Below are 24,991 nucleotides of genomic sequence, written 5' to 3' on the forward strand. Positions count from 1 at the left end.
TAACTATTCAATATGTTCCATCAATTTCCAATTTGAGTACCATTTCACCTAGTACTTGCACAGTTCCTCCCAAAGTTGTGATGAATTTTTGACTTTTCGAAACAAGTCCACGTGTAGATTCAGCATGAACCACTGTAATTGTGCATCCAGAATCAATTAATGCTGTTCCGAACATTACGTTTATTTTAACTTTTAATGATGGCAATGCCATTTCCAGGAGAATACTGGATGCCATTATTTCCAAATTCTACCTTTTTCTTTTAAACCTTGCAATTGCTTGATGCAGTTTTTGGCTCAATGGTTGCGTGAACATTTTGCCTCGCAGTCCCATGCATAATGTCCCACAATTAAAACATGTTATTTTATTTGTTTCGGCAAAACCAGTTGTTTGGGGAAGTAGCGATGTTGCTACAACCATCACATTATCATAACCATCCAACTGTCGGGCTTCTTGAGTCACTCGTTCCAAAGTAATAGCAACCTCAACAGCCTTTGCAAATGTAAGTTCTTCAGGTTCCAGTAATAGCCGTTTGATCCTAGCTCCATCGATAAAGCCAGTTATAAATTGGTCGCGCATCCTGTCATCTTTATCTATAAATTTGCATCCTTCAGTAGCTCTGGCAATCTGTCGTGAAAATTCTGTCACACTCTCATTACTTGCTTTTTTAATTGTTGCAAATTTAAAGCTTAGATTTAAAGATGACTTTGGTTTATAAAAGCTTCATAATATCTTCATTGATCTCTTCGAGGAAGTCACTGAATTGCCTTCTGGGCATGCCAGCAAGCATAGAACTTCTAATGCAGACATGTTATAGCAAGTATAGAACTTCTAATGCAGACATTGTGGTGGCACAATGTCTGCACTTTGCTTTGCCAATGTCCATTGCTGCAATATATATTCGCATTTGACAGATAAACCGTTGATATTTGCCATCAAATACTGGTGGCATAATGGCTGAAATAGCTTGTTGCATTCTTGCATTGGTTTAAATATATTAAAAACAACTATCTGAGCGTTTTTCAACCTTCTGTTCTATTACATAAATTCATATATAAATACAGTTATAATTCCCATGACAATTATAAAACTACAATAGTCATTAAAATAATAGTCATAAAGGAATGCGCAACTTTCATCACATTTTAATTCACCAACTTTAATAGAACAGGAGGTTGTCAAGACGAGATGCATTAAACTCTGACTCAATTCTCTACTTAATAGACATTTACAAGGCAACCTCATCCAACAATATAAAGTCAAAAACAAATATATATACATATATATATATATATATATATATATATATATATATTATATATATATATATATATATATATATATATATGCAATCTATCATTTTCAAATCAAGGAATCCCTATTTTACGAAGTTATATTTATATTGCAAAATCAGCATAATATTCATATGATGGTGTTAAGTTTATTTGGTATGAATTTTTTTCTAATTTATGAAACTGTTTGAATAATATTTTGTTTAGTGTTTTATTTTGTGACTTTAATTTACGTGATAGTGAATTTGTTACAAACGTCCTAATATTCATTAAAATGCCTAAAACAAAAGAAATCAGTTAGGATTTAAGACAATTAATTGTGGATGACCATAAGAGAGGTTTCCCTAAAATAGCTCAAAAGTAAAAAAAAAGTAAAGCTAGTGTACAATCAATAATAAAAAAATATAAAATGCATGATACTGTAGAAAATATAAAGAGAAGAGGCCGCCCACGAAAGACATCATTTCACAACGATAACAGAATTCTATGAGAAATAACAAAGGAACCAACTCTGTTGGCTAGGAAGATTAAAGAAACACTTGATATCAATGTTTTGGAGAGAATAAAATCAGTCTGATTCAATGGGTCTCACATGACTAGAAAGCCCTTCATCTCAGAAAAGAACAGAGTCCATAGATTGCAGATTGCAAAAAAATATGTTTCTAAGTCTATGAACTTCTGGAAAAAAATAATCTGAAGTGATGAAACAAAATTTAAGTTGGAAAATTACTAAAAGCGACCAAAAGTTTGGAAAAGCTTTAAAAAACCACTAGATATAGAGCCTATCCACACCACAATAAAACATGGCGGTGGTAACGTTATGCTATGGGGTCTTTTGGCAACAAATGAGTAGGAAATTTGGTGCTAATCAATGAAAAATTGACTGAAATAAAGTATGTTGAAATTTTAGAGAATAATCTACAACAATCTGTAGAGGAAATGGGGCTTGAGGACTCATTCATCTTCCAACAAGATAATGATCCCAAGCATACCAGCAAAATTGCGCTAAGATTTTAACCCCAAAGAAAATCTATGGAATTATTTGAACCAAAAAATTAAGGGAACCCAGTTTGGTTCAAAGAAAGTAGATTTTTGTAGATAGATTTTGTCAGTTGATGTAGCAGCACTACCTTGCGAGTCAGGCTATAAGACAGTCGATGTAGCAACACTCCGCGCATGATTTACAGTAATAAAATAAAAATAAAAACATTTTATTAAAGAAATTAAAAATAAAAACATTTTATTAAAAAAAATTAAAATAAAAACATTGTTTATATTGTTAAAAACATTCAGAATGTTTTAAAAACATTCAGAATGTTTTTAAAAACATTCTGGTCAATTAAATTTGCGTTTTTGTGGTTTTTTAAAAAAATGATTAATTTGTAATTAAATTAATGGTTTTGACTTTTGTCCAACACGCAAATGTTGGAGTAAGGCTAAAAGATAGTAGATGTAGCAGCACTCTGTTGCAAGTCAGGCTATTTGTCAGTCGTACTCCCAAATGCAACAATCTCTCTCTCTCTCTCTCTCTCTCTCTCTCTCTCTCTCTCTCTCTATATATATATATATATATATATATATATATATATATATATATATATATATATATATATATATATGCATATATATAACTTTTTTTCTGTTGAGTCTTATTTCTTGCAGTCTTGAGATGAAGGAGAGCAAAAGAACAAAAAGAAAGGTAATAGATTAAGTTGGTGATAAACAAAAGATTCAATTAAATTAATTACGAATATAAATGCCCAAGCATGTGACTATTGGAATCTTTACAGATTAAAAGTAGATAAACAACAACAGTAAGAATATAAGATAAGACAGCTGAACTTAAATTAGTCTCACAAAGAGCAAGTAAGTCTGGTGAACTTTGCACTCTTTCCAATGTTATTTCTGATCAAATTGATCAAGACCTCTCTCTTTATCCGTCAGCCAATATCATTGTTGTTGGTGAATTTAATGCTCAGCGCACTGAATGACTTAAATCTAGTGTTAGTGACTATGCAGGTATTTGCCTTTCTCAATCTCTAACACAAATAGTCAACTTTCCACCTCGCTTTCCAGCCAATACAAATCATCTACTTTTTCTATTTGACTTATGTCTAGTTTCAGTTCCAAGACAGTGCTCAGTTTCTCCTCATTCACCCTAAGGTGCCTCTGATCATGGAACCCTATCATTGTACCTCTTACAACTACATTAAAACTGACAATTGGTAGAAATCTTTAATCTTATTACTGACAGATGTGCTTTTTATGAAACTTCTCCACTTCAGGCTGGCATGGAATCTTTTATTCCTTCTCAACAATTCCAAGTCAAGCTTCACTCTTGACTTGGAATTGTTGAGAAGGAATAAAAGATTCCATGCCATTGCAATTGTTGAGAAGGAATAAAAGATTTCACTCTATGGTTTTCTTCACATTGTATTAATGCAATTTCCAATAATACTCCAGAAAACAGCCGTCTGTTTAATATTGCTAGAAACCATTGTAAAAAGGTTTTGTCTAAAGCCAAAACCCGCTATTCTCAGTTCATGAAATCTTATATTTCATCACAAAAATTAAGGTCTCAAGACTTCTCGAGAATCTTTAACAGTGTCTATAATAAGGGCAAATCTGTTATTCCACCTCTCTTGCATCGTTCAGATTTTGATATCTCACCAAAAGATAAAACTGAATTGTTTGCTAAGAACCTTTCATCAATCTTATCTCTTGATTCACTAAATTTTTATCCTACCTGATATAACTGACAAACAATTTTTATCCTACCTGAGATAGCTGACATCTGTTTTTCAAAATTTCTGAAGATCTGCGGCATCTCTATTTTAAAAAAATCTGGAGAGCAATCTGACTCCTCTAACTATTGTTCCATCAATCTTCTTCCTATAGTTGAAAAGAATTTATTTTAAGAAAATTAATGATAGGTTTTTAATGCTTTTATTTCTTATGTAATTTTAAATTTTAAACTTATTAAATAGTTATCACTAACTTTAGAGGAGTTTCATCATTGTTACAAAAGTAAAGCTTTAAACAATATCATAGAAAATATCAATATCAACAACATTGTAGGAAACAATATCATATATTAAATAATCATTTGGAGGAACAAAATCTGTAGACCACATGAACATGTGGTCTCCGGATAGATTTGAGTCTATTGTTAGAAATATTGTGGTCTACAGGTAAAAATGATGTAATCTGCAGGTAAAAATGTTGTTTATGGGTAGAAATTTTGTGTTCTACAGGTAGAAATGATGTGGAGTATAGGTAAAAATGATGTAGTCTACAGGTAGAAACAATGAGGTCTCTGGGTAGAAATCTTAATTTTGTAAATTATTTTTTAATTTAAAATTTAATTTATTTTTGATAAATCAAATTAAGTAAATCAGATATCAAACAGTTATAAAATAAATTATGTTTTATGCTATATACATATATCTAACTGGTGTTGTAGAAGCACTGACTGGATTGAAGGAAACTCTAGATACTTTAAATAAATGTAAAACAGTGGAAATTGCAGATGGTGATCAGGCAGTTAATGTCAAGAATACAACAGAAATCAACATATTTACAATTTTTGCCTTTGTGAAGGAGAATATACCTGTCTTGTAAAGAAGAAAGTCCTCTCAAAAGAGTGAAACTTACAACATTGGGCTCCATAGATATATATTAGTAGGGTTGCGATTGTTGAGGTCTTTTCCATAGAGAACTCAATAAAAATTTTAATTTCAACAAGTTAAGCCCTGTGCTCTCTCATGTAAAAAACGGGACAATGGCTGCCCTAAAAATTATGATCAAAAAAACATTGAAAATGCAGTCATTCAAGAATGTTATAAATCCTTGCTTAATTTACTTAGAAATTTAAGTTTAAGAAATTTAACTTGAAAACATTGTACTTCACCTGAGCTCCACATTATAATGGGATTCATGAATTAACTTTATATTTTGCTTTTATTTGTTTTCTACTTCCTCATGTAGAAACAAATGTATGAAAACATCTCAAGCTAATTTAGCAATTTCATTTTTATGTAAAAATTTTAAAAGATTACCTGATAACTCTGAATATGATTTAAATCATCATCTGCATTATGTAAATAGTATAGTAAACCAGCAATAACAAAATGTCTTCTTTCAGTAATTCTCTCAGAGACTACTTTTAATAGTTTTTGACCAATTTTAGTATTTTGTTCTCTAATATTTTGATAAAACAAAATAATTTTATCAGATTTTATTAGATCACAGTCATTTCCCAACGCCATAACACTTAACTCTACAACATGAAGAGCCTGAACAATATCAGAAATGTGTTTTATTTCTTCTTCTGATAAAATCAAATCTATTCTGAATATATCTACAAAAGCTTTTCCAATAACATTTTTCAACTCCAAAAATCGTTATAACATACTGATTAAAGAATTTTATCTTGTTTTAGTATCCAAAATAGGTCTAACCTCTTTTCCTAAATCTGATCTACAAATGTTTTAAAGGGTATCATTTTTAATTGGTGATTTTCTAAAAAGCTTGAGAATTTTACGAATCTTTGATGTAATAATACTATAGTCCTCATTAAATTGATTTCCTTATCAACAAAGCAGATACTTTCCTCATTCCTACATTCTTCATTTTCATCATCAGGTTCGGAATAAGATACTTTATTTTAATTTAGCTTTTCCATAATTTGTTATTCTCCAGTTGCTGTTGCTGAGCCTTTTACTTAAAAAGAATATCACATGACGGAAGATAAATTTCATGGCAATAGCAAAGTTGGTGGGTAACTTCAATTTCTTGTCCTTTTTTTTTCATGACTGAAGCACCATTAGTAACACCCTCAAAAATATCATTGATCAAATATAAGCCAAAATCAGCTAACTTTTCAATAACAATATCAACTGCTCTTTCAAAAGGCATTGAACCATTTATTCTAGTTGCTCCAAGACCAAAAAGTTTGTCTGAACAATCTACATTAAGACACAAATATCTTCTCGTCAAGAGAAATTGTTATAATTAAGCGATTAATCAATTAATCAAATAATAAAAATGTAACCAATCAACAATTAATTTTTATTATTTGATTAATTGATTAATTGCTTACGACTACTAGTTGATTTTAACTGCAATGATTTTACTAATAATTAATTGTTTGTGTAAGTTTTTATTAGTGAATTCAATCAGTGTTTGGTTTAAAACTGGATATAATAGTTTCTGTTAAAACTGAAGACTTTAAAAGTTGATATTTTGGTTTTTAACTATATACAAATTATTTTTTTGTCTAAAATTACTGTCAGGTCAGGTTATCCTGTTGCAAAATTAGCATCTGCTAAGGTTGCATCTCTTTATCAAGCTTGACACTTCCTTACTTCGGATTCTATTCTCTATCTCTATATATTTCAAATCCGGCCTTGTATGGAATACTGTTGCCATATCTGGGGTGGATCTTCTAATGATGCCCTTCCTTTTTTAGACAAGATGCAAAAATGCATTGTAATCATAGTTGAACCTACTTATGCTCATTTGTAATGTTGCTTCCCTTTCTGTTTTCTACAAATACTAAAATGGGTACCGCTCTAAAGAGCTAGCATCTCCTGTCCCGTCTACTAAAATTCATTCTTGTGTTACTCGTCATTCAATAAGTCTCTTCTTTTTTCTGCGACTGTTCTTAAGTGCTCCAAAAACTCTAATTTGTCTAGTTTTTTAACTCAAACATCAGTTCTTTGGAATTCGCTTCCTTCATCTTGCTTCTCTGATTCATATAATTTGCAATCCTTTAAGTCGTCTGTCAATTGTTATCTTGCTCTATAACCGTCATCTTTTCTTTTCCAGTAACTTCCAACTCTAATTAGTGGTTGCTTCCGGCCTTGTTGGAAGCGAAGATGTTTATATATATATATATATATATATATATATATATATATATATATATATAATAGATAATAGTTCTGTGGAAAATACATACTTTATTCTCTCACAGCCTCCCCTTAATCAAAAACAACAAGATATGCTTTGGTAACTATGCAGAATAATGAGGTGAAAGTGTTTATTACAAACTAAAAAAAACTTGGATAATATCATTTGTATTATGAATGAATTTATTAAGAGTTTTATAGTAATAAAACAAAAAAATGTTATGGACTTATTTTGACACCTATAATGTGATTATACAGTTGTTTAAGACTGCTCTTTAGCAGTGTTAGACAACCTCATAATAACAAAAAGATTCTGTTATGTATTAAGAGAAAGTGTTGAGTCAAGAGTTTTTGCTCTAAATATATCAAAGACTTTCAGTACAATTTGTTATGCTAATCGCTTCCATAAGTTGCCATCATATGACAGCTTAATGCTTGCTGTGGATGGTGAATTAAAACCCAAACAAAACTCGTTTACTGCTAATAATTATCACAATATTACTTATTTATTGATAAATGACAACAATTTTACTGATACCTTTACTTATTCAAGTATTATCTTTCTGACTTCTCTAAACAATCCATATCTAGCATTTGCTAAGGCTTATTTATCAGGATCACCATCTTATTACTCCTAACTCTCTATCTCTGTAACTCTCTTATTCTCTCTATGAAATACTTTTGGTATATTTGGTATGAAAATTCAAACAATGCCCTCTCTCTATTGTACAAGGTTCAAATACGGATTGTAGAAGTTTTAGGACCTTCACAAATCCAATAAACTACAAATACAGTATCAAATTAATTAAAAAACTATAATTTGAAATTAATCTGGAAATGGAAATAAAAAGGTGGTTAAACATCAGAAAACCTTGTTTTACCATTTATACTGTTTCAAAACCATTTGCTGTAAATAAGATTTATTTATTAGTCTGTTAGTCAACTATATTATAATAATTTTAAGTCAACAATTACCTCCAATTCATTTGCCTTCAAATCTATACCACAATCATTGCAATTAATCGAACGATATAAACATTCTTCACTTTGGTGAACCTTCATATTTATTTTTGGAATCTGATTATTACACATTTTGCAATCTATCTTAACATAGTTGCATCCATCAAGGTGTTTCTAAAAACAAATTCAAATTTTTTTTATAAACAAGTGAACTTTTTTTTTGTTTTGTTTATTAAAATTTGTTTTCAAATTTAAAATTTATATATTTTACCATTTAAAAGATTCACAATTGAATTGGTGAGAAGAAGAACAATACTAGTCCATTTTTTGTTATTTGCACTTTTTTTCATAATTTCATTTAACTTATGTTGATTTCTCTATGTATTTCGAAAATAATACTAGTTCATTTTTCTTTCATTATTTTTAACCATAAAGTAGATTTAAACTATTTAAAGAACAATACTTGTCCAGGACTAGTACTGATTTTCTACTCAATTCTTATAAAGTGACAAACAAAGTTTAATAATTTCTATTACCAGGATGCGCCCAAGTCTATAATTGTCAGTTTAGTACAAACTTAGATGATTGATAAATAGTTAATTATTGTTTTGTTTAATTTGAGTTAAATATTTATTAAAGATTTTTTGAATTGTTGTTGGAAAATTCTGTTTAATAATCATGAGTGATTCAGAAACAACATTCGATGAACAAAATAAATCACCAATAAAAAAAAAAAAACATGAAGCAAATCCTCTAACCTGGAGACGACAAAAGATAAAGCAAGCCCGCCAAAAAGGACTACCTTATACTAGCACGTCAGGTAAGTTAATAGAAGCTAAAACTACTGGATCAGATTGTGTTTGTAAACGTCAGTGGATGAAGAAATTTATTGATAAAGATATAAAGACAATTATTTGCAATTTGTATGACAGTAAATGTAAAAATGAGGCTGATACCTTTTTACTCAGATTTTTTTTTTTTATTTGTAATTCACCTCCCCAAGGCCGAGAAGGCCACAACAGATAAGGAGGCTACTTGTGGTTATAACCCTCTCTCAACCCTATAACTCTGAAACACGAACCTTGAAGAACAAGTCTGCTGCGCGGAGAAACAAGTTAAGCGCGGTACTATCAGGGACGTGGTGGGAATCGAACTCGGAACCATTCGCTTATAAAGCGAGTGCTGTACCACTACACCACTACCGCATTTAACTGAACACAAACCTATCATCAGATGCCGTCCAAGAACTGAAGTTGGTGCAACAAATTCAAAACCTAGAGCAAGTACTTTTTTATGTTTTGCTATTAAAAACAGTAATCACATTTCTGTATGTAAACATGCCTTCATAAGTTTGCATGCCATATCGCATATTCAAGTACAGGGACTAACAAATATTCTCTTATCTGGAGTGTCAGCTAAAGATAGATGTGGAAAGCACAACAATAGACTATCTTAAATCAATGATGAATTTATTGTTAAACTTAGAGCACATATTGAGTCATTCCCAGTAAAAACATTTTATTATTCTTCTAAAACTTTGAAATATTTGCCTAGCAAAATATTAAAACAATACACAGTTTGTTTATAAAGCAACACCCCAATCTGACACCCCGATCTGACAAATTAAAATTAAGTATGAGTATGAGTACCTAAGTATTTCAAGAACGTATAATCAGACTTGAACGTCGTCAAGTTAACACATTTTTTTTTCCTACGCAGGGACACTCATTCCTTCCCTGTGATCGAGACTTTGGTACTATCAAAAGAAATATATGAAAGCATGATTGCATCTACCTTGTGGATGAGTATATTGATTTGACAGTCTGTAGAAAAAAAAATCTGAACCATTTACAGTTACAAAGATCATGCGAGAGGACATTTTAAATTTCAAAGATTGGTGGCCTACTGTTTATAAAAAAGCTCCAAAACCCATTAGAGACAATATACATAATCGAGCATTTTCTCTATGGATAATAAAATATTTGTTAATGACAGTGCAATACCTGGGGGTATGAGACAACATATGACTTTATTGATGGAGTATGTTCCAGAACTTTTAAACTTGTAAAAAATCGAATTAAGCAAATAACTGCCCAGCAAAAAAGTTTATCAGAAACAAGTTGCAATAAATGAAAAAAAAAATCAATGATATTAAAAAGCTGGAATGTTACATACCCACAAACGCAACGTGTGGAGGAAGATAGTTAACTTTTTTTTTATTGTAATGATTATTGTTTGTTAATTTAAATATTAATTGTTTAATAAATACAGCTTTTGATGTAAAGTTTGCAGTTTTTTTATTCCCTAATTCGTAAAAATTTGATTGCAAGAAAGAATTGCACTTATCCAAGGATTTTATTTAATTTTTGTAGCAAGAACAACTTTTTTTTTATGAACTACCAATATATTAACAGGTCCTAAGGGAACGGAAGTAAGATAACTGGCATTCAAAGTAAATAGTTTATAAACTATAACTGTTTAAAACTTAAACATTGATTATCTCGAAATAAAAATATTTGACTAGTACTGTTTTTATTTTCACTGATTCAATTATTAAGTTTTCAATTAACTATTTTGGTTTTTTTTCCATTTCAAATTTGAGTTTTATATTTTCTATATTTTATTTTTTATATTTATAACTATTTTTTTATATTTTTAATTTTTATATTGACAACTATTTAGTTACAATTTTAAAAACAAAATGAAAATTTGTTAAAAGCAAATTTATAAATAACACACACCAAGCATAGAATATTTTATATATTTATGTCAAACTTATTAGGTATAAAGCTTGTTCTTGCATGTTTTGACATTGAACTTTTAAAAGAAATGCCAGCAGCAAAAAAATTGCTAAAGAGAAATAAAATTTTTTTTAATTAAAAAAAAAAAAAAATAAAATATATAATTTTTAAACAAAAATTTTTACCTTTCTTAGATTTGCTTACCTATTTATTCTAAGCTAAAGTTATAACTTGGAACTAATAGGTAAGCAAATCTAAGAAAGATACAAATTTTTTAATTAAAAAAAAAAAATGTATTCAAAGTAATAATTATATTAAATAATTATATTAATTTTAGTCATATTTAAAGTAATAATTTTTTTTTGTATTTTTTTTAGGTAAATTTGTTGAGTTGTTAACACTTAGTTTCTTTGAACCACATTAAAATTAAAGAGGTCAATATTATTATTAATTGTTTTCTTTGTTAAATGTTAAAAAAACCTTACACATATTAATTTTTTTAGTGGTTTATTTTTATTCAATTTTTTATACAATAGTATTTTGTTTATTAAGCTTTGAGATTTTATGTCATTTAGATTACAAAAGCTGTGTTTTCAATTCATCTAACACAAAGCTTTTACATTTATTTTCCTTGCTATGCAATTTATTTTTGTAATACAGTTGAATCCTGTTAACACTGACTCTGAAGGGGTATATATACATTGTCCAACTTAGTGAATGTATGAATTAAACAAAGCTCTTGCTATGATAGACTTCTAGAAAATCTCAAACTTACTGAGATTTCAAGACTTATCAACACAGAATACCACAGGAATGTTTTGCTCTCAGCTGTTTAAAAGCCACATATAACATGCTTTATCCTAATCCTCATTTAGGCTGACTTGTATTCACACTCTTTTTGCAGAAGCATTTTTTTTTACTTTGAACATATTGTGTATATTTCTTTTGACCACCCAGACAATGTTTGCTTTGGAATGAAATCTTTCTTTGATATAGATACAGATGATTTTTCTTTATCAAGTTCATTTAGTATTATGTATGTTCATTTAGTATTTTTCTGTTGTTGATGCTATTGTTCTACTCATTGGTTTTCTATTAACTTTTGACATTTTTAATAAATAAAATTTAATTGAAGCAATTAACCGAGTTGAAGATACCAGTGAAAATGTTTAGTTTATTTAACTATATTTGATGCAAAGGTATTTAATTTTTGATAGCTCTAAGATTTGAATTTTATCTGTTTTTAAATTTTTAATAAATAGTCATTAACAAATAGAATTTAATTGAAGTTTAACAAAATTGAAGAGTATCAGGGAAATTTAGAATTTTTGTTGAAGTACTGAAAGTTTTGTTAATATAAGCACTTTTATGCAATTCAAAATGAAAGTCCTAGTTGAGCGAAGTTTTTTGCCAAAAAGACCCCAAAAAACAGTACAAGTTAGCAAATGGTTTGACTTTGCTAACTTGTACTGTTTTTAAACTAGGGTACAACTTAAGCGGATAACTTTATAGTAAGTTAATAAAGTTCAAGGGGAATTGAAAATCTCTCCCACTTAGTAAAATTTCAACTTATCCAGGGTCTGAGTTAACGGGATATATATATATATATATATATATATATATATATATATATATATATATATATATATATATATATATATATATATTTAAACAATTTTAAAATGTATTCTACAAATATAGTGCTCAATGTTCTTAAAAGAACAGAGCAATTATAAATTAGTAGAAAATCACTTAACAACAATTTATCTCATTTAACATTGTGTTTCATTAATTAAGACTCATCAGAAATCATCAGAAATGATTTCTGATGGGTCTATCGATGCGTTATCTTGCATAAAGACAAACGTATGTTTTGTGCAAGATAACTCGTGCCCATATAGCATGTAGCAATCAGAGTGTAATAATATAGTCTTCAGCTGTTTGTTTCTCTTCTAAGAAAGGTTGTTTCTCTTCAATTCAGATAATCCAGCTTTGGAAAATGCACCCCAAATCATGACGCCATCACCACTATTTATTCAGGTGCCAGGACAAAAAGTCAAGAGCTCTTTTTGTAAGTCATGCCAATAATATTGATATCCGTCTGGACCATCAAGATTAAATTTCTCTCATAAGACCAAATAATTGAGCCCCAATCAGGTGGCAAGACAAATGTTTGTTTGCATACGCCATACGTTTCTCCATGATATGTTTCTGCATCGCCAGAGTTAACATACGCTTTAATACCTCAGATGTTTAACTTCATGTAACGTTCTTTGTATCCTACATAATGACACATCAATATCTTGCTGGGCGTGTATCTATCAGGCACTAAAGCTGGTATTTGAAGCCACTTGTAGTATGTTACTTTTGTCATGCTTTATTAATTTCGAAGCATTTTGGTTGGATTTTCTTTTTAAACATGTATCAGAACCACCTTCCAACTTCATTGTATATGCTTTGATATCTCAGACGTTGATACATTGGCAGCCTTGAGTGCCTTGATCATAGCGACTTCTTCAGCATGTAACTTAGTTCCACGTCCCATGGTAGTCCTCTGTAACACATATGATTAGTTCACATATGATGGGCATTTGGTCTATGTTAACATGTGTCACTTTTTTTTTTTTTTTTTTTAGATTATTGACTGACGTGTGCTATCCGTTTATCACCAGAAAATATCATATGATCTACCATATTTTGACACAGGAAAATATTTGGCGCAAAAAACGATATATTTCTTATTACTTCACTGATTATGACTATTTTTTAGATATTTTGATGTTTAAAACAGTATAAGTAGCAGAAAAATATGGGTTCTGGCTCATTTTTTTTTCAACCATATCCTTAACCATAATCTCATATCATATTTAGCTATAAACATATCCATATTCTCATAAATCATTTAAACTAGTATGAAATGCTGTTTCTAGCTCATAAAAATTCTTTGCATTTACATGGATCCAAAGGACCTTAAAAAAAGTGTCTGAACCAAAATATTAAGATAATGGTAACAACCATAATATATTAATATATTATGGTTACAAACTCTGAGCTAAAAAAATTTGTAAATTCGAAGAATTTTTCAAGCTATAATTTCATAACTGAAATCTCATTGGAGTCCTACGCATAATAGTAAATTACTCCTATTAAATCAGACTTATCAATTCTTTATTATCAACCCATGAGTTAAACGAATCAGGATACCCATACCACTTTACTAATGACTTGTTTTTAAGTTTACGAAAACAAGTCATTAGTAAAGTGGTATGGATATCCTGGGTTGATGTGTTTTTTGCATTTCTTGTTCATAAAATGTACCTTGTATTTCTTCACTATTATCGTCAGTTATTTTATACGTTGGTAGATCTGTGAACTGAACTTGTGACACTGTAAAAACTTCTTCAGTCCATCTTGGTGTGTATCCTTTTTCAAACATTCCTTTCTGTTTAGTTATCCTAACTCTATCACCAATTGAAAACTTTGGTCTTACAGACTTTGATCGTACATTTCTATTTAGATTGAACCAAACAATATTTTCATTCTTTTTAGTGCTAGCTTCAACTGGTGGTTTAATTGAAGAATGCTTTGTGTTGTTGTATTTATTTACCATTTCATCTAAGACGTCATTATATTTTCTAGTAGAATTAGCTGAAAAGTACTTAAACATTTTATCTTTCATTGTTCTATTCCAACAATCAACTACACAACTTTTTTCTTCATTTTCAGTTGAGTATAACTCAACACCTAGAGCTTTAACATGCTTATTATAAAATTTTAAGCCTTTACCCATATTTTTTGACATTTTCTTTCATGGAAGATTTTATTTAAAGCATTAGCAACATCAACTCCAGTTTTACTCTTTAATGGAACAATCCATCCATACTTTGAAAAAACATCTATCACCATTAATAAGTATTTTATACCGTCATTGAATTTGGAGAAAGATTGCATGTCAACTAAATCAACAGCTCATATTTCATCGATTCCATTTACAATCACTTTTCTTTTTGTGAAATGTTTTACAACTGGTTTATGAAGTTCGTTTGCAAGTTTGTCAGTCCATTTCAATTCTTTACCCTTTTCTTTTTCTTTGATCGGTTGTAGTTTTTTTGAGTAGTTTTAACACCCAATTCATATGGGTCTGAATGACCTAACCCAAACTTTGCTTTAGATGATATAATAGGTTTTGTAATACCTCGTTCAATTCTTTCATGTATTGTTGGATTTTTTATAGAATCCATTTCTTCGATCATAATTTTATCAGCTTTATTTCTATTTGCAGTATCATCGAAGTATTTATAAGCAAGATCGTGATGGTAAGCTGCATTATCAACTCTATCTAAAGGTTTACTCCATTCTTTATATGCATATAAAGAATGGAGTAGAAGTTAATCGTTCATCTAAATTAGTACCAGGACAAGCAAAGTTCATTCCAGGTAAATACATTTCACCAGGGAACTTTGCCCATGGTAATTTTATTTTTTTAGTTATTGAATTAATTGAACTCACTAAATCTCCTCCTTTTTTGATGATACAAATAGAGTTTTTGTTGTTCCACAAATAGTGCAAGTTCCACATTGCATATTTCTATTGTTTTTACTCACAACATTTTGCAAGTTTAGTGTATTTGTTTTGTTTCTACATTTGACACAGTAGATTTTATATATATAAAAAAATTTTTATATATAAAAAAAATCTTATATATAAAAATGGATATTATAGATTATTCATGGAAAGTAAATAAAAATAAGCGAAGTAATAACAAGTTGTTACCAAAAAGTATAAGAGGAATTATTGTTGGAAAGTCGGGTTGTGGAAAAACTACTTTATTATTAAATCTACTTTTAAGACCTGGTTGGTTAGATTATAATAATTTACAAGTTTTTGGAAAGTCTCTTTTTCAACCAGAATACAAAATATTAAAGCAATCTTTTGAAAAAAAATTGCCAAAAGAAATTATTAATGAACTATTTAAGCTACAAGACCAAATAGAAAAATTTAATGCAAATCCAGATTTTGTAATTGCAGAAGTTTCAAAAAATTTGAAAGATAAAGCAGATATGGAGTGTAAGTTTTTTGAAACAGATGAAGATGTACCAAATCCTGAGGATCTTGATATTAACAATAATAATTTGATGATATTTGATGATTTGCAATTAACAAAACAAAATAAGTGTGAAAAATATTATATAAGAGGAAGACATAGTAATGTAGATTGTTTCTATCTGGCACAAAATTATTTTGTTACCTAGACCAACTATTAGAGAAAATGCCAATTTTATTTGCTTATTTCCTCAAGATGCAAAGAATTTAAGTCATATTTATAGAGATCATGTTTCTAGTGATATGAAAGTTTAAAAGATTTTGTAAGCATGCTTGGTCAGAACCTCATGGATTTGTTGTCATAGATCTATCTTCTAAAATAGATAATGGAAAATATAGAAGTGGATTAGATAATTTTTATTTTCCATCTAAAGTTTAAAACAATTTTTTTGTATATAAAAAATGTATATAATATTGAATGATAAAAGTAGTCATATAAAAGAGAAGTTTGCTCTTATTATACAACTAAGTGAAGATAAAGATTATGAAATATCATTAGTTGGTCTTGATACATTCTACAGTTTTCCAAATGTTGATTCTTCAAATAACAATTTTAGATATAGTTCAGATAATGGAGCAACTTGGATAGATATAAACATTCTAGAAGGTAGTTAAGAGATTGATGATATAAATAAGTATATTGTGGAAAAAATTATAAAATAGTGAAAATAGTAAAATTATTAATGGAGTTAACTAGTATTATATGTTCATCAGATAATAACACATTGAAAACAACTTTAAATATTGAAGTTGATTATAAAGTTGATTTTAGACCTATAAATTCAATTAGATATATTCTTGGTTTTAACAGTCAAGTATATTAAACAGGATCTCATGAATCAGATAATATAGTAAACATTTTAAGTATTAATAGCATAAGTGTAACAAATGATATAATAGCATCATCCTATGTAAATGGAACAACAGAAAACGTTATATATTCATTTTTCCCAAATGTCGGTCCTGGATATAAAAGAGAAAGAGAAGCAACATTACGACGATGTGATAATGGTTGGAGGTTGGCTGCAAGAGCAGGTCCAACTATGTTTACAATGCGTTTTTGCACCTTGTCTAAAAGAGAAAGGACATCATTAGAAGATCCGCCCCAGATATGGCAACAGTATTCCATACAAGGCCGGATTTGAGATTTATAGAGATAGAGAATAGAATCCAGAGTAAGAAAGTGGCGAGCTCGATAAAGAGATGCAACCTTAGCAGATGCTAATTTTGCAACCGATTTGATATATGGTTTCCAAGAAAGATTGGAAGTAAGAGTTAATCCTAGAAGATGAAGAGTAGGTGACTCATCGAGTACATCACCGTTCATAAATATAGGAAGATCTAAATTATTGCGATAATGATTGGCTGAAAAAAATTGAGTTTTATCTGAATTAAAGTTCACCAGCCACTGTGAGCCCCACGCTGTAGCAGAAGTGAGATCCTTTTCAAGCTCAAATGCCCCCTCCAGGCGATCAGAGGGTGTTGGTTTCTTATAACGACAAGAATAAATGGCAGTATCATCAGCAAACAATGCCACCTTAGATGTGAGAATATCTGGAAGATCGTTAATGTAAATTAAAAAGAGTATAGGGCCAAGGATAGAACCTTGAGGAACCCCTGAAGTTACAGAATAAGAAGAGGAGTGTTGTCCATCGAGGACAACATTTATGCTACGATTGGATAGGAAGGATTCAGATGATGTTGAAGGATACACCATAAGAAGAAAGCTTATGGAGAAGACCAGCATGCCAAACTTTATCAAACGCTTTTGAAATGTCAAGAGCGATGGCCTTAACCTCTCCACCTTCATCTAATGCACGATAAAACCTGTCAGTTATTACTGTTAGCAAATCAGCTGTAGAACGAGATGCTTATGATAGGAAGAAGACTTATGGGACGGTAGTTAGACGAATCAGATCGCTCCCCAGAATTTTTAAAGATAGGGATAATAGATGCGGCTTTCCAGCAGGCTGGAAAACAAGACTCTGATAAGCACTTGTTGAATAGTTTTGAGAGTATAGACGACAGCTCCGGAGAACACTTCTGCAAGACAATAATAGGTATGTTGTCTGGGCCACAAGCTGTAGAAGAGTCTAGGCAGGAGATCACTTTAGATACAGATGCTGGAGTGATATGAATGTCAAGCAATGGATCAACCTGTTTGTTGGCAATATCAGGTAGAACGCAATTAGTGGAATCAAGAGATGATATTGATGAAAAGTTTTTAGCAAACAGTTCGGCTTTGTCTTTAGGTGAGGTGACAAAGTCTGAACCATACAAGAGAGGTGGAATTATAGATTTGCCCTTATTATTGATATTATTAAAGATTCTCCAGAAGTCACGAGAGCCTAATTTTTGAGATGAGATACGAGATTTCATGACCTGAGAATAGCGGGTTTTGGTGTTAGACAAAACCTTTTTACAGTTGTTTCTAGCAGTAATAAACAGATGTCTGTTTTCTGGAGAATTGTTTTGCTGATAAATATGGAAGTAACGGTTTCAATTGGCAATCGCAGCAGCACAGTGTGAGGAAAACCATGGAGGAGAGTGAGGCTTGACCTGGAATCGTCGAGAGGGAATAAAAGATTCCATGCCAGCCTGAATCCACGAAGTTATGTAAGAAGCACATTTGTCGACAGGAAGTAGAAAGATTTCTACCCAAGGGCCATCACGAAGAAAATCACGGAAAGAATCCCAGTCAGCTTTACTGTAGTTGTAAGAGGTTCGATAATAGGGGGATTCAGGTGATGAAGAAGAATGAGATATTAGTTTTAAAGAGATCAAACTGTGATCAGTTTGATCTCTTTAAAGCTGGTCCTTATTAAGGTTAAAAAACCTCAGATGATGCATAAAATTAAGCTGAAGTTATGAACTGATTAAGTCATTATTTTATCAGTCAGTGCTCAGTTTCTCCACAGTCAGTGCTCAGTTTCTCCACGTTGCCTAGTCAGTGCTCAGTTTCTCCACATGCACCTAAGGGTGCATGTGGAGAAACTGAGCACTGACTAGGATCAGAAACAAGACATAAGTCAAGTAGAGAAGGTAAATGATTAGGGTTGTCAGGAAAGCGAGTTGGAAAGTTGACTATTTAAGTTAGGGATTGAGAAAGGCAAAAGTTGTGGGCTTTAATGCCTGCAGAGTCACTGACACTAGAGCCAAGCCATTCAGAGTGGTGAGCATTAAAGTCACCGACAACAACTATATTAGCTGATGGATAAAGAGAGAGGGCTTGGTCAATATGATCAGAAATAACATCAAAAAGAGTGCAGTCTTGAGATGAAGGAGAGCGATATAGAACAAAGAGAAAGGCAATAGAGTGAAGTGGTGCTAAACGAAAGCACATGAAAGAATAGTCTGTGGATTCAAACCTAGTTTCACAACAAACAGGTGAATTCTTACAAATGTAAATGCCCAGGCCAAGCATGTGACTATTGAAGTCTTTAGATAGAAGATAACCATCAACACTAAGATCACAAGATGAGACAGCTGAACTCAAATTAGTCTCACAAAGAGCAAGTAGGTCTGGTGAACTTTGCAAGAGATAACCTCAACAGAAGAAAAGTTACTTCGAAGACCACGAATATTAGTGAATGATAGGTTTAGAGAACTTGGTGATGATGATGGTTTTTTGTGTTTTATAGTTTTTGGTACTTTATTCATTTTTAAATTAGTTTGAAGAACTTGACTCAAAGCATAGATAGTACTCAGAACACCGTTTAATAGCCCAAGCAATTGCCTCATTACTACTAATAAACCCTAAGCCGTAACAAAGGGCTCCAAATGTGGCCTCCGCAATGCACACCAAAAGTACAAACAGGGACACCATCCATGCGCAACATGGCACTGTTAATACTTTGATATTTTTCAGCTGTTGATGGAATCAGCCTCTCTGAGAGCTACCACAGAGTTCGGGAAACCTGACTACCAGCCGGCCTCAGAACCATAAAACTGAGTTTTAGAGCTGTACCCTCATAAGGAGATAATAGAATGAGTTGCCTAGTCGTAAAAACAGTGACACAAGCAAACCCATGCATTGAGTCAAGAAGATCCAGCATTCAACATCCTAAACTGGAAACAATGTATTAAAAATACATCTGCGCCAGCCTAATAGATGAAGAATTCCAGTAATATATAATGGAATTGAAAGATGTGAAGATTATGAATATGAACCCATTGTTGGAACAAATCTATATAGTCTTGGAGACATAAGAACTGTCGTTCCAGAACAAAATTTGTTTTCACTTCCATCTAAAGCGTATCTCTTATTTGAAGGGCAACTAGTTTAACTAGCTGATGGATCAGCTTATGCTGATGCAGATGCAGTAGCTCTTACAAATAATAGTCTTATGCAATTATTTGCTAAAATATCATACCAATTATCAAACCAAGATATAGAAACTATTTATTTTCCAGGTCAAGCAACTACAATGCTAGGATTGCTTAATTATTCAAATAACTTTCAATTAGCGCAAGGATTAAATCAATTGTGGTATAAAGATACTACATCAACAGCAGTACTTACTGATAACACAGGGTTTGAAGCAAGGCAACAATACATAATTCAAAAACCAACTACAAATGGAACATTTTCATTTTGCGTACCTTTAAGACACATTTTTGGATTCTGTGATGATTACGACAAAGTTATTTATGGACTTAAACATACAATAACTCTTACAAGACAAAGTGATAATAATGCAATTTTTAGGCTTGCTGCTGCAGCTGCAGGAAAGGTTAATTTTACTAAAATATCATTGTTTATTCCAAGTGTGACACCATCACTTGAAGAAGAGAAAAAAATTGATTATGAAATTAAAAGAAAAGTGAAAGCTCCATTAAGTTTTAGAATGCGTCAGTGTGATACTACAACTGTTCAACAAGCTACTTCATTTGGTTGGCAATTACGTTGTGCTGAAATTCCAAGATATGTTATTGTCGCATTTCAAACAAATAGAGCTACCGGGGACCAAACTGTCAATTCGGCATTATTTGATCATTGTGACTTGAAAAATATTTACATTATTTATAATAATAGTATTTCCAAATCAGCAATTTCCAAGAATTTATAGAGATGCATCAATGTTTAAAGAAAGATTTTATGGAATGAATGAAATTATTGCAAACAGCAATATAACTCCTTCTGACTATAAAGATTTATACCCAATCTTTGTTTTTGATGTTAGCAAACAATCAGAAAAATTAAAATCAGCTACAGTACAACTACAAATTAAAGCATATTTTAATACAACTGTACCAGCAAATACTCAAGCATATGCTCTTGTAATATCTGATAAGATGATGAAACTTGAATCAGATGGTAATAAATTTGATGTTAAAGCAAAATTTTTTGAAAATTAAATTTTTTGAAAATTATTTAAATTTTTTTTCTTTATATAATAAAAATGTATTATACAAAGAAAAGTTTAAAAAGTTTATTTAAAGAAAATAACATTTCAAAAACATCTGACAATATCGCTACATTGCTAATGATTGCAATGGAAAATGGGTGGTAACTGTTAAAAGATCAGTTGGAAGACCTAGAATACATCCAGTAAAAGATGTTGATGAGAAAAGATCAGTTGGAAGACCTAGAATACATCCAGTAAAAGAGAAAAAAGAAATAGATCCAAAATACGAAAGATTAAAAACAATTAAGAAAAAACCAGTCACTATTAAATTAACAAACATGGAAACAGGAGAAGAAACAGCTAGGGTCAAATTGGAGATTTGTTTCTGTTAAAAAGATAGATATAAATACTTTAGAGTATAATCCTCTTAAAGCTAAATTTTATATTCCACTTGACAAAAATTTAGCAACTAAAAAGGTAATCATTAACATAAAAAATAAAGATAATGAATGCTTTAAGTGGTGTGTTACAAGAGCATTAAATCCTAAAGATAAAAATCCTGAAAGAGTTGATAAAGAACTTAAAATACAATCTAATAAGATTAATTGGGAAAAAATAGAATTTCCAATATCTTTAAATCAAATTATGCAATTTGAGAATAACAATAAAGATATAAGTGTGAATGTATACGGATACAAGAATTCAGTTTATCCTTTACGTGTTTCAAAGAATAATGATCGTCAGCATTTAATAGATTTATTATAAATCTAAATGGAGAAACGAATCATTACTGCTTAATAAAAAGTTTAAGCAGATTGCTATCAGCGCAAACATCTAAGAGAAATAGCGCTATTCACTATTGTAGAAATTGCTTACTTGGGTTTAATTCTGAAGAATCATTATCTAAACACAAATCGTATTGTAATACACATGATTCAGTGCATATTGAACTTCCACCACCAAAATCGACAATGCAGTTTACTAATCACAATAGATCGATGAGAGTACCATTTGTAGTATATGCTGACTTTGAAAGTTTCATCAAACCTATCAGTACTTGTGAACCAAATCCTAATGAATCCTATACTAAACAGTATCAAAAGCATGTACCAAGTTCATTCTGCTACTGCATTAAATGTTTCGATGAAAGTTTTTACCAAAGCAATCCAGTTTCATTTACTGCAAGTAATGAAACAGATGATGTTGCACAAATATTTGTTGACAGATTACAAGAAGATATCATAAAAATTTGTAACAGGATTAAATTTAAAAAGAATATTGTATATACACATGAAAATAAGAAGGATTTCGATGCAGCAACTGAATGTCACATTTGCGGAAAAAATTTGGATAATGATAAAGTACATGATCACTGTCACATTACTGGAAAATATAGAGGTGCTGCTCATCAAAATTGCAATTTAAATTATAAAATTCCAGATTTCTTCCCAGTACTATTTCATAATTTATCTGGTTATGATTTTCACTTATTTATCAAGAAATTATCAGGAGGTAAATTAAGCTGTATCCCAAACAACGAAGAAAAGTATATTAGCTTTCTAGAGAGAATAAAGTAGGAGAGTTTGTTAAAGATGGAAAGAGTGTTGAAATAAAGCATCAGATTCGTTTCTTAGACAGTTATAGATTTATGCCTTCTAGTTTAGATTTTTTATCAAAAAATTTATCAAATTTATTAAAAATATCAGAAAATTGTATTCAGGGAAACAATTAGATTTATTACTAAAAAAAGGCGTATATCCCTATGATTGGATAGACTCTGTTGATAAATTTAATGAAACCCAATTACCCACAAAAGAATCGTTCTTTTCTAAATTGAACGATGAAGATATTAGTGATGATGATTACTCACATGCACAAAATGTATGGAAGGAGTTTAATTGCAAAACATTTAGAGATTATCATGACTTTCAGATGTGCTTTTACTAGCAGATGTTTTTGAAAATTTTAGAGATGTTTGCATGAAAAATTATAAATTAGATCCGGTATTACACATCACCAGGATTAGCTTGGGATGCAGCATTAAAGAAAACAAAAGTGAAATTAGAACTGTTGAGCAATTACGATATGATACTAATGATAAAGAAAGGAATAAGAGGTGGAATCAGTATGATATCAAATAGATTAGGAACATCTAATAATAAATACATGGATGACGCATATGACAAAAGCAAAGAATCAACATTCATCCAATATCTAGACGCTAATAATCTATATGGATGGGCAATGAGTAAGTCACTTCCAACACATGGGTTTAAATGGATGGATGAAGATGAGTTGAAAAACTGGAAATCAATTACATGTATACTAGAAGTAGATTTAGATTACCCTGAACATCTACATGATGAACATAATGATTATCCACTTGCACCTGAAAGGTTAAATATCGATAAAGTTGAAAAACTAGTCCCCAACTTGAATAATAAGAGAAAGTATATAGTACATTATGAAAATCTAAAACTACATGAACGATTAGGTCTAAAGATCACAAAAATTCATAGAGGTTTTGAACAAAGCTCTTGGTTAAGCGAATACATTGAGCTAAATACTAATCTAAGAACCAAGGCAACGAATGATTTTGAAAAAGACTTTTTCAAACTGATGAACAACTCAGTATTTGGAAAAACAATGGAGAACATTGACAACAGAGTTGATGTTTGATTAGTGACGAATAGAAATGAAGCTGTTAAATTAGCTTCAAGACCAAATTTTGAGAGTCGAACGATATTTGATGAAAATTTAATAGCGATTCACATGAAGAGAACCAAATTAATGTATAACAAACCAATTTACTTAGGCATGTGTATTTTAGATTTAAGTAAAACTCTAGTGTACGAATTTCATTACGATTATATAAAGAATAAATGTGCTGATCAAGCAAAACTATTATTTACAGATACTGATTCTTTAACATACGAAATTAAAACAGAAGACTTTGATTCCGATATTTCTAAAGATATTGAAAGCAAATTTGATACAAGTGAATTTGATCCAAAGCATCCAGCAATAGAACTTGTAGGATTCAAAATTATAATAAATAAAAAAGTAATTGGAATGTTTAAAGATGATTCTGGAGGAGCACAAATTGAAGAATTTGTAGGATTAAGATCTAAATTGTATTCCTACAAAGTACACGGTAAAGAAAATAAAAAATGTAAAGGAATAAAGAAAAATGTTGTAAAAAATCATATAACACATGAAGATTATAAAAATTGTTTATTAAATAAAGTGGATCAAGTTAGGAAAATGAATGTAATAAGATCACATTCACATGAAATTTACACAGAAGAGGTCAATAAAATAGCATTAAGTGCAGACGATGATAAAAAAGTCATTTTAAAAGACGGAATTCACAAATTAGAATATGGACACTACAAATTAAAAGTTAATAAGACAATAGGACAATAAGACAATAGGTCAAAGAGCCCAAAAATTATTTTTTGAGAAAAAAAATAATTTATAAATAAAAATGGAAAATATTTATAAACTTGTCAATGTTGAAGGAATAATTCTACCTAATGAACCACTAACAAATTTTCAATTGATCAAAGCAGCAAAAGTATTAAAAATAAAAAATTTTAAAGGTGTATTTGTAAGAGATCAATTACCAAAAAATACA

General features: G+C 30.4%; 1 protein-coding gene across 2 annotated transcripts in view; it reads right to left on the reverse strand.

Moving 5' to 3' along the window:
• The window catches only part of LOC100213781 (TNF receptor-associated factor 5), a 73,309-nt gene that overhangs the window by 16,157 nt on the left and 32,161 nt on the right, over window positions 1-24,991 (reverse strand). For both annotated transcript variants that reach the window (XM_065798909.1, XM_065798908.1), the window contains exon 4: window positions 8,178-8,336. In XM_065798909.1, the coding sequence (XP_065654981.1) occupies window positions 8,178-8,336 (159 nt within the window). The remainder of the gene's footprint in view (window positions 1-8,177; window positions 8,337-24,991) is intronic.

Source organism: Hydra vulgaris, chromosome 06 (genome assembly GCF_038396675.1).
Source record: "Hydra vulgaris chromosome 06, alternate assembly HydraT2T_AEP".
In the NCBI taxonomy this organism is placed as follows: Eukaryota; Metazoa; Cnidaria; class Hydrozoa; order Anthoathecata; family Hydridae; genus Hydra; species Hydra vulgaris.